Below are 11,636 nucleotides of genomic sequence, written 5' to 3'. Positions count from 1 at the left end.
ACACAATCAAAGTCTGAACACAGACGGAGTTGAACGACGCATTTATAACTTCCGAAGACTCCACTTATGGGGACTCAAACTCCATGATCACGAATATAGACGGTGAGTTCTCTCTACCACACTACAGAAAGTGGAATTAAGAAGGCCACTTCACATGCACACTTGGCGGTCAATTCCAAGAAGGGCCAATAACGCGATGCCACCCGAAAAAAGCCTAATTTAAAAATTCAGCGCTGCAATTTCAATTGTTTGGAGTGGTCTCGTTACTATGACCTACCCCCTACGAGGGCAGGCCAAAAAGAAAGATTAAAGAACCTGATTGGAGCTGATAAACAAGAGGATTAATTTAAGATTAATGACAGCTTAATGTAGCTTGGAGCTATCGATCGTGTGTCGCAAATTGAATTGTTGCAGACGATCAGCTGATAGCTCCAATCATGGATCGTGCTTTGCGATTCGATTCTGTAGAGTTTCCTTTCCGCGCACATCGCCTGCCGCCTTCGTGCATCCGATCGCTGCATCCTTCTTCACTCGGCAATGCACGCCGCTTTCTTCAGCACAACCCAGTTTGTCTTTCCGCCCAAGGGCAGGCTATATTGGCAGACATCATGCCAGTCGGTCGGCCAACATATCTGTCTTGGCTCTCTTACGAATTTTCTGAGACGGACGACTTTGGAGGATGGTCTGTTGTCCATCATTCTCATAGTGCTTCGCTTCCAGTTACAGGTATGCTCCTTCAACTTAAAATTCCACTTATGATGTTTGCAAATTGGGCAACTTAAGCCTGCCCGGATTCTGATATAAGTTTGAGGTTTTGCAGGTTTTCTGCATCTCAGAGCTGGAATCGTTCTCGCGGTGACCTTTGCGCTGGCATCCTATTTAACTTTCTCCACAACAGGTCGAAACCTTCCTGCCATGACATACCGAGTTATGTACGTACATTATACGACCTGATGGGTTGTTCACGTGTCAGAGTTGGTAGATGAAAGAGTGCTGCTGTATGTACCCCAGAAGTCGTTAAACGTAGTGGAATCTTTTTGGCCTGCCCGTGGGAAAGGCTATAGTGATCGGTTGGTTTTGGTGGAGATGATAAAATGCTGTTTTTGGCGTGCTCATTGATATTCAAGTGCGTTGTAATTTTGTCCTCGTTTGCTATTTTTGTCCCCATTTTTTTCTCCCCCTTTCTCTCTCTCTCTCTTCTTCTTCTTCTTCTTCTTCTTCTTCTCTCTCTCAGCTTCCAGGGCAGGCCTTTTGAATGTATTCAACTTGTTTATCTTTTCGCATGTAATCCGCTTCTCCCTTGATGCTGAGTTTTCAATTTATGGTGAAAGTTCTAGACTCATATGATGGCTGAGTAGTTTAGGCAGGAGAGGCCGGTGAGCAAGAAAGCATACAAAGCTTTAATGTGGGACTGGATTAGATGAATAAATCATATTCGTTGTGACCAAATAACGTGCAGTTTCATTTCACATAGGAGCTGGCAGTTTCAACCCCGTATAGACGATAAGATATGTGGCGAGATCAAATCTTGAACTTCTGCCCTATCTTGTATCTCTTAGTGTTTAATACTCTGAGATTGGTTACTTTCTCGTTTACTGCTAGTCTTTGTCAATGTCGTTGTCCTTCTGAGAAAACTCGAGGTGAGCGCTTTTGATTAGCATAAAACTTTCCATCTTGATGCTTTCCCTAGCCAACTCCATCATATCTTGTTGCTGTTGTAACCAATCAGCAGCAGAGCTCACCTTAACATTGCTCTTGATTGCTATCCATACAGCAGCATGGATGGACTGTTTCAGGTTGCTGAATGCTTAGCACTATTATAAGCAAATTTCAACAAACGAAGGTAATCTTCCCAATTAGGCTGCCTTAGGGAGACATAAGCTCGCAGCATGTCTTCCAAAGTCTGATTAACCCGCTCACTCTGTCCATTTGATTTTGGATAATCATTGATTATCCAATTTCTTGAATACAGCCCAGCCAGAAATGCCCAATAAACTTAACATCTCTGTCACACTGACTATTTCAGCCGGTAAGCCATACAGGCTAAATAGCTTCTCAACAAACAAATAAGCAAGCTGGGTGGTTGTAATAGTTTCTCTTGTAGGTATGAAATTAGCCAATTTTGTGAGTCAGTCAACGATTACTTAAATTGCATCATGCCCATGAGAGGTTCGTGGTAAATCTACCACAGAATCCATGGAAATACTTTGCCATTTACCCTCAGGTATTTCCAATGGATGCAACAATCCATCTCGTCTCAAGCGCTCAGCTTTATTAACTCGGCTAGCAGCTGGATGGCTCTCATAATTTGTAATGGCAGAAAAGTTATACAAAGATAACTACTTTGTGGAGGACAGTCCTGTTTATATCATTTCTTGTTAACAGTTGTATGGAGTTAGATGCAAAATGCTACTTGCTTCTTGCTATATTGTAGGCTTTATTTTCTGTTCTCTGTTCTCTTCAATGAAATATTTCGTGGTTATGGCATATATAATCCTGCTTTGTATAATCTGAATTTGGATCTGCAGGACTTTTTGGTCTAGGTGGGAGTCAACTGATGAGAGAGGCACAACCTGATATATTTAGGACTCCAGTTTCCACTGTATGCAAAGAAGAATCAGAGACACAGAAGTTCATGGTGATCAATGAAGAAGCGAATAACAGGGTTGATTCTATGTCAAACATTCTGGACAAGAGTATCAATGAAGAAGAGAATAACAGGGTTGATTCTATGTCAAACATTCTGGACAAGAGTATCAACAAGACTGGTAGATACTCTGTCTTGATGAAGAAATCTCTCATTAATTATGAGTTCACAGTACAATACACTCTGCCTCTCATTCATACTCTGTAGTTTTGGCAAAGAGCATGGTAAACATAGATTTAACATCTGTGAAAGGTCAGATATCTCTTGAGAGCAGGTACAAGACATAGATAGTCAACAACCTAAGTAAATAACACATAATTACAAGGGAAAGTTCCAATGTAGCTACCTTTTAGAAGCCAGATAATTGACAAAAAGGTTAGCAATAGCTTCTTTTACACGTAGGTATCCCATGTTTGGTGTTGCTCCAAACCTATCTTTTATTTGGTAACTCAACCAAGTCTATAAAATCTCTTTGCTCCTCTTCAATATTAGATGGGACACTTTAGTTGTGCTACTTGCTGTCAGGAGTCGCAGTTGTTTTGACATTGCTGTAGTTTTGTTGAGTGTAGCAGGCTACCTTTCCTTGCTTGTCGTATGTCTGCAGTTTTCGTGTTTTGTGTTATCATGTTCGTTGCTTGCTTGAGCTTTGCCTTTGTGTGCTGAAGTTTGTTGTGTAGTGCTGTCTCTTGTTGAAGTAGGTCAAGGCTGCTTTGTTTTGCTGACTCGGTATTTTAAGTTGCTTTAGTGCTGACATTGTGCTCAGCTGCTAGGAACCAGAGTTGTTTGCGCTGATGTAGCTTTGCTGAGCGTAGTAATTGGAATTAGTTACGTTCTGATCCGTGTTAGGGAAGTTGCTTGTATCAGCCATGAGAGAAACCAATAAAGGAATACCGAAAAGGGGAAAAAAACTGAACTGCAAGACCTGGAAGAAATTCGGAATATGGAGAGCTGTTCTGGCACATAAAGTGAAGGCAAACTGCTGAACAATCACCACGCTGGTCTTGCTTGTTGTCTGTCAAGTTGTCTTAGTTGAGTTTTGTTGTAGGCTTATAGGCTGCAAGTATTGTGTTGAAGAATCTTTGCAACATTTACAATGTGGGTAGAACCTTACAAAGGAGGAGAAGATGTGAATGTTACAATCTTCTCATAAAATAATGATACAAAACACCCTTCGAACCTTAAGAAAATAAAAAATGAAGAACCTAACAACAGTCATGGAACTCATAAACACATAATCACTCAAACTGAGATAACTGAAGCTCTGAATAATGGAATCAGAAGCTTTCTGAATTGAAATGAAGAGGAGTAGAGCTCTACAAAGTGAGCTAAACAAGAGATGAAGATGCTTCAAGGAGGGCTTGCACCTTGACTGAAGCAAGCACTCACGGCTTGATGTTGGCAGATCAGGGGGGGGGGGAGACTAAAGTGCTAAAAAATAGCTAACTGTACACTGTGTTGTATTACACGAACTCCTTGGGGTTTGACCCTATGCCCTTACACCATTCTTGACATTAGGTACTCTTCCATTGTCAATATGAACAGCTAATTCTGAAGTTACTATCAGCCTTTGCGTCAGTCACCACCAATTGAATTGACATTAGCACTGAAACTGTCGTCGCCTTGATGATTAAGGATAGTGTCTTATCATCTTTGAACTCTGAAACCTTCAAATCCTTAGGATTTACTGCTTTGATGACTTTGCCCATGGCATCCACCTGATCCTTGGGCTTAGTCCCCACTTCTTCAATAATTTATCGTGTACGAATCTTGATCTTCTAGATTGGATGTTTCGTCCCATCCATTTTCTCGCCTCACCAAAGTTCAGGATCAGCTTCCAGGATGCCATGTATGTGGGAATCTCGACGTGTATCCATAGCTCAAAAAACCGACTATGATGCCATGTTAAGAAACACCTAAGCACGTATCTATAGCTCACAACTCAAGCTCATATACCACTTTAGAACAACAATGACATTGTGTCGATCACCAAGCTTGACTTGGAAGTTTGTTGCCATGATACTACAGACCATCTATGTTGCTTCACACATATGTCTTTGAGATCTAGAAGGAAAACACACAGTTGTACAGCAAAAACTCCCATTTATGGTTTATAGAAATTGCACCACCATGTGCTGCAAGCTCCAGCCGGGTATGGCACCACATATGGGATCCTCTGCTGCACCTTCTTCTGTAGACTCCTCCAACTTGCCTCATGCCTCTTGTGACCTTCGATAGTTGCTGCTCTTGAGCAGCCGTTGGTATTCACACTGGAATGCCTTGGATCACCGCTAGCCAAACTGCCAAAGACTCCCCAACGTGGTCCTGACATACCCTTCCATCTCTTGCTGCCCGTGTGGCAGCCTATATGCTGCCCACATGGCTCAGTCCATCCCATTTGACTCTCCCTCGTCCTCTTCATATGGGGGTAGTTGACATTTGCATTCCAACACCCCCTTTCAACAACTCACTAATACCGACTCTACGAAGAGAGTGCATCAGCTCCCATATAGAAGCTTTCATGAACAAGCCGAAGGCATTTCCTTGTTTTAGTAAACCTTTGTAGGGGTGTGTGAAAAACTCAAGGTTTGCAAAGGTGTGGAGAATCGAAGGTATTCAGCCAAGTGGCAACTGGCCATGCAAGGTGTGAAACTCTTACCTACCTACGGAACAAAGCTCTCATCGAGCTCCACTCAGTTGTGCACCTTGGGCATAGTCGCAAGAAATGTTTCATTGTTTACAAAATGAAAGAAGGATACTTATATGTACAAGGATAGAGGCAAATAAGATATGCTATACCCAATTTCAGAAAGAGAAATACAAATAAAGACACCTAAAGAGGAAATTCAAAACACAAACACTTCAAATTTATCTCAATCTTTCAATCTCGATTCTCAAGTTTCAATTTTAGAACATTTAATATTTATGGAATCAAAAGCATGTGGATTGTAGAATCTAGATACATGAACATTGAATCATTGGTTTATAAGACAAATCACATTTAAATCTTTATATAAGTTATAACACATTACACATGTGACATGTCACAAAGCATAGAGGATAAGTTCCCAAAAGCTCATGTGTCACGACTCATAAGTTTCCAAATCGTCAAGCAACAGGCGGAAGAAAAAACAGGAAAAAAATGTTAAAAGAAATACTTCGCGATTTGGGTGAAACACCATTTCGTGTAAAGCGTTTTTGTCTTGTTTCAAAACATTTCCCGAGGGAACGTTTCATCACTTTTAGACAGGTCAAACACGTTTTCATGTGACTATGATCTTGAGCCAGCGAAGGTGACCTATAATCCCTCCTTTCCTTGTTCAGCATCATACCCACATATATATCACGAAATAGCAAATAAGACCAAACTGTATCGTTGTTCAGGTTGTGGCGTTTTGATATTGCAATAAATTCTATCTATTTGAAGCCGTGCGTTGTGTCCTATCAGCTGGATTGTCTAAGCATTTTTTCTCTTAGATGCTCATCTGGGAGAGACTGAAATGAGAAATTGTAGCTTGACTGAAGAGAATGTGGACTACTTTTGATTGGCCTTCTCCTTTAGTGCTACCCTTTGTCACGGCTGAGTCTACCTTCACCTCCAGAGTGCTGACAGAAACTCAATACGAAGACCTTTGCATAAAAGGATGCTCAAGTATGTGTGGGTGTGTGGATTTGTATGTGAGAGCATATGTTGATACTATGGTCTACATCCACCGTTGGGCACTAATGATGTTGGTGGGGTTGTCATGGTAGCTAGTCCTTGCTATGCATGATGGAGTTAATCTCTTTATAGGAATCCCCCGATCTGTCCTCATCACGTCCCCACAAAACAGATGTAAATAAAGAATTAAGCTTTTCTACTCCAGATTTGGAGGGTTCCAACAAGAAATAAATGAGGGATGGATGAATGAAATGATTGAGAACAGATTTTCTTATTGGAAGGGAGGATTGGAGTTTTTGCCACCTTCTTAATTTTTTCCTTAACTTTCATTGTTTGTGGCTGTCCATGTCATGTTTGATGCAATATTGACACGACAATGTGCATGGATGTCAGCATGTCCTGTTGACTGTATGGCTACCTACATGGCAATCCATACCTTGCACGCTGCTTTTTGCTACCATGACCTTTTTGCATGCTGAAGCATGCCCATGACATGCCCTTCTCCTACAACTAAAACGTGCTAGAGAATTGAAAGACTCCTTCTATGATGAAAGGAGGGGTGCGTAGTTAGACGCAAAACTTCGTCCACCCATTATGCCTCATGCAGGCCACAATGCTTGAATTTGATGTGGCAATTTTTGGTACCCTTCTTGAACTTATGCAACAAGATCTGCTCTACCTCAACCACCTTTGCTTCATTAACAATCTTAGGCTGCCCTCCCTCTAGTATCATCCTGAACTAAGCCCTTAGTGCTCTCTGGGTCAAACCGAGTACATCCTGTTCACAGAATCTACCATTTCTTAACCACTTAAATCTGTAAACTGTTCCATGCCATCAACCTACCACGTGTTTCTAGATGTGACAGTTGATATACCTGTCCAACTTGTAAGAATCACTGGTTATTTATATCACCGACTGTTTGATAATTTATGGAATTGATTTTATGATGTAATAAAAAAGAGCACAAGACTCTAGCATCACTGCCTGGAACGTATGGGTGGCCAGTCGATCCCTACGACTGCTACTCTAGTAGCCATCTGGCAAGATATTATCTTCACATTGCGCGTCATTTGGGAGCGCGGAACTCCAGGCTCGAGAGCGACTGTTGAGAGGCGGGAGCGCTTCTGCCAAACATGGCCAGCAGGAGTTTTCTACACTCTTTCCGCGAGGGGTATTCGTTGGGCATATAGACCACCAGCATGGTTACTAGCTACTGTTTCAGAATCTCTATAGGCGATGAGCCGTGAGATCTGGAAACGGATGGTTGTTATTGTAGCTAGCAACCGAACAAAACTGCAATCAAAAAGAGCACAAGACCTGCAATCAAAAAGAGTACAAGACCTGCAACATATGACAAATGGGGTAATCTCTTACTGAGATTAAATGCAATTCATTGCGCAAGTGCTGAGCTCAATGTGTGCCAGTAATTTTTTACGTAGAATGATTGCAAATTATTTTTGCAACAATTCTGAAACCTATTTCAACTGCAAAACATGCAACATACTACTGTTTGAAATAATTATTGTATGACACGTGTTCAAGGGAAAAGGACATTCGACCAGGTTATAGTAGGCTTTTTGTGCTTAAAAATCAGGAATTTAGACTTTTGCCTCTCTAAGACCATTATTTTGCCAGAAGTTTTCTTTAAACAAAAAGAAAGTAGATTCCTTAAAGCTCTTTGACATTCCATGATTCAGTTGCAGGATTTCCAGAAGTAGCATCAAGATTGGTGATTCCTGGCTGGAAAGAACCCATGCATGACCAAGGACTGTTAACACTTCAGAATTTAAAGGTTGGAACTGTCTTTTGTGTGTATGATTATTGCTTTTGCTTGTTGTAAGATTCTTTTTTTCTTTGTATCCCTTTCACCGATGTCACACCAAGAAATTTATGTCATTTTTATATAGACAGACCTCACATTTAGGAATTAAATGACTTGGGTGCTGAGGGAAGCAAGCTCTTTATGTTCTCGTCTGTCATTGCACCCTGCATCTCTCAGTACTCCTTGCTGAAGTATATCGCTTGTTTATTTAAATAATGATTACTCCTTTGAGCTGTATTCTGTCTGCTCAAATGCTCAGATTGTGGAACCCAGCTGTCAATCTATTCATTTATGCACTCGCAGGGAATATGCCAGGTGGCTGGTCTTGGCAAGTAATCTTTTAGCGAGGTAGGCCAAGACATTTATGTAGTTTGTGGCTTTAGGTTATTTTGGTTTCTAAATGCAATCTTTTACCATCGGGGTCCTTTGTCTCTCAAAGTATATTGTGCCCAATGTTAGTTTTGTCTTTCAAAATATATTGTGGCCAATATTATTGGGCTGGCAGGAAACCTTCAGAAAGAATTTTCTCAGCAGTATATATTGAAGGAGAGACAAATCTAGCATTTGATGACATTTTGCCAGAGGACCCTGACTTTCCTTACATTCAAGGTATATATCTATATGTTATTGGACAACACATCCTTGTTTCTTTTGCAAGCTTAACCTCTTGAATTATTCTGTTGTTTTCTTGGTTACATAAGATGTTTTCCATTCAATTTTCAGGCATGGCAGAAGCAGGAATTATTGCAAGTAAGCTGTCTTCTAGTGACACAAACGACATGGACTTGGTTGCACCGGAGCATGATACAAAAAGAGCTGCTCTCTTTCTCCCAGACAGGTATTTTGTCTATATTTATGGAATGTAAAAGCGGGAAAATCTGTTGAATTTCATTTTAATTTTGCTGATCAAGGTCATGTTGCTTCTAATCTGCAGCTGTATCTGTCGCCAAGACGCCATAATCTGGAAAGTTGCCTTGGAGCATCCTTTTGGCTGGAAATCTGAAGGAAAGGTACTCTCTCAAAGGAAAGGAAAGGAAAACAAAAATCAGGCAGGAACAACTTGTCCAGAAATAACAAGGCAATTTATTCTGTGAGCTTAAGAACCTTCTCTGTATGTTAAGTACACGTGCCTGGTTTGCAGTCCAGGTAGCAGCCTCTGTGTACGTTGACATGGAAGATATTTGTAGAACAGCAAGATCTGCAGTCCTGAAGGACCTTTCTGCTGGGGAAGGAAGTATTGCAGCCTCAGCTTTTGGTGCGCACATTTTTAAACTAAATGTAGGTGAGGTTGTAGTTCTTGATAAAACTTTCAGGGCAGTTTATCTATCTTTCTTCTTAATGGTGCATTGCATGGCTGAATAGGATATACAAAGAGATTTCAACCTGATTATCCAGTGACAAAAGGTCAGGCTTCCGTTGCAATCATAAGTGGTAAGATGGGAGTGGCTGCATCAGAAGAATTAGCAAAGCTGGAAACAGAAAAGTTAATGAACGACGAAGTTATGAAAGAGCTGGTGTTGGAAGCCCGGGCAAAAAAAGACTTGGATGCTGGATTTAAGGAAGCATTGGCTACATTGAGGGAAAGTAGGATTACAGCTGAGAAGATGGCTGAAGCAACAATATTAGAAGCTGAAGCTGTCAAGGCTGAGACATGGAAAGAGGTTCTTTTGTTTGAAAAGGAAAGGGCTGCAATTGAGTCTGAAAAGAACCTACTCTCAAAGAGAAGAGAGGAGCTGGTTGAACTGGTACAGATGTTGTGTGTGGAGGAAAGAAATATACAGTTGGAGAAAAGTAGGCTTGAGGAGCTGAAAAACAATGCAGAGAAGATCAAGCAAGATTTACTGCAACTTAGATCTGAAATACAAACAGAAATGAGAGCAATTAGATCTGCCAGGTATTTAGAAAAACACTTGATTGTTTGGGCATGCTTCTGATCAATATGATGCCATGCAAAGTAGGCTGTGTTCAAGCAACCTATATGTGGATATGAAACTGCAATACCTGTCAATGTTTAACGAGACTAAAATTTATTTTTCTTTTCAGGTTATGGACCGAGCATGAGGCAATGAGAGCTCTTACACACACGAATATTCTTCTGCAATCAAGAAAGCACTGGGGACTAAGGGAAAGCAGTGACTGCCAACTGGACCGAGGAAAGACAAAAAGGAGCCCTGTTAGGGGAAAATTGCAAAACAGAGAAGATACAGCTTGTGAAGGTCTGATATCAGCTTTGCAATTTTTGATACAAGCTCCCAGACTTGCTAAGCAAAGTAGCTTGGCACTGCTACGCGAAGTTGAAGAGAAATCCAGAGAGATGTTGTGCATCTCAGCTCAAAAACTTCAAGGCTTGCAGCAGGCAATTGCATCAAGGTCTTTACATGTATTTTCTATCTACACAAGGAGAGCACTGGTAGATGCAAAAAGATAGAACTGCTGTTTACCAAAATCTTGAGCGCTTTGCAATGGTGACACACTGACATGGTGTAAAGTCCAGGTTTTTCTCCTGTAACCAGATTTGGACATTGTGAAGAGACTCTACACACCTCGTGGTAGGAGATGTAGAACCGTCAATACTACTTGAAAATGTTCCATAACTTTGTACTCCAGTGATAAGCCAGGGTCAAGGAATTTGTGAATTCCTGCATGATTCTGCATGCCATACTTATATGGTTGACATAAGGAAACTGTTTGGGCGTGAACCAGCCTCACAGGAAAAAAGGAAGGTACTCATAGGATGATGTTCGTAAACTTACTCGATTTCCTGCGTAAGGGAACTTAATTATGGGAGAGCAGAGCTGGCAGCTGTTACCGATAGTCACCCTTGCAGTCACTAGTTAGAAGGTGATTTTGGGGATCTGTTTTGCATCTATGCTTGGCAACAGATTCTGTGAAATGTTTTGCGGTTTAATCATGATAGCAGTTGCTTTTTACAAATCCTTATCATTCTTGGGCATATTTTGGCATTTGTCCAGATGTTTCCAGCTTTCCGTGATAAAAGTTGGCTTAATTCAAATTCTCATGTTCTTCTTTGTTAATGGGAGTCGTACAACTACAAACTACATTTTCCTCATCTTTTGTAAAGAGGGGGAATTTTCTAGATATGTTCTTTGCAGGAGATCTGGTACACTGGCTTGTGACACGCACTATTTGATATGAGTCTGCATTGAAAAGATTTATGTATGCATTTGATCATGAATATTCATTCTCTGGGTGAAAATGGCCTCTTTTGGCTCGCTTCCCTTTTCCTTGTTCACATCCTAGTGCGTTCTCTCATCCTGTGTTAATCTGCTGGCAGAAGATAGATGGCGCAAGATGCCTTTCCATGTTTTCCAACTTAATTGCGCGACGCTGTCTACTCTGGTCCTGCTTGCGATTCCATTGCACCACTTTTTAACGGAGTGCATCCTTTAGAGAGTCCACCATAGACAGCCACTATTTAGTGAAGTAGCAGATATATTCCAGTATGGATTAGCTCAAGTGCACTAGATTCGTACGACTCATCATTTCA

General features: G+C 41.1%; 1 protein-coding gene across 3 annotated transcripts; it reads left to right on the top strand.

The window, feature by feature from the left end:
• Positions 1–421: 421 nt before the first annotated feature.
• On the top strand, positions 422–11,120 carry LOC147896969 (uncharacterized). 3 transcript variants are annotated; one of them, XM_087382007.1, is made up of 11 exons: positions 422–726; positions 821–898; positions 2,529–2,768; positions 8,010–8,098; positions 8,388–8,476; positions 8,634–8,737; positions 8,852–8,966; positions 9,063–9,138; positions 9,275–9,410; positions 9,491–10,022; positions 10,172–11,120. In XM_087382007.1, the coding sequence occupies exons 1-11, from the start codon at positions 438–440 to the stop codon at positions 10,554–10,556; spliced, it is 2,133 nt and encodes a 710-aa protein (XP_087238133.1). In that variant the 5' UTR covers positions 422–437; the 3' UTR covers positions 10,557–11,120. The 3 variants fall into 3 exon arrangements, with proteins under 3 accessions (XP_087238133.1, XP_087238134.1, XP_087238132.1); XM_087382008.1 differs by having other exon boundaries at positions 8,004–8,098; positions 9,275–9,383; XM_087382006.1 differs by having other exon boundaries at positions 8,004–8,098.
• Positions 11,121–11,636: the final 516 nt, after the last annotated feature.

This window comes from Dipteris shenzhenensis, chromosome 11, assembly GCF_047967505.1.
Source record: "Dipteris shenzhenensis isolate YYH24624 ecotype China chromosome 11, Dip_SZ_1.0, whole genome shotgun sequence".
In the NCBI taxonomy this organism is placed as follows: Eukaryota; Viridiplantae; Streptophyta; class Polypodiopsida; order Gleicheniales; family Dipteridaceae; genus Dipteris; species Dipteris shenzhenensis.
The sequence above is the reverse complement of the archived record's forward strand: the minus strand, read 5'-3'. Positions and strand labels throughout refer to the sequence as shown.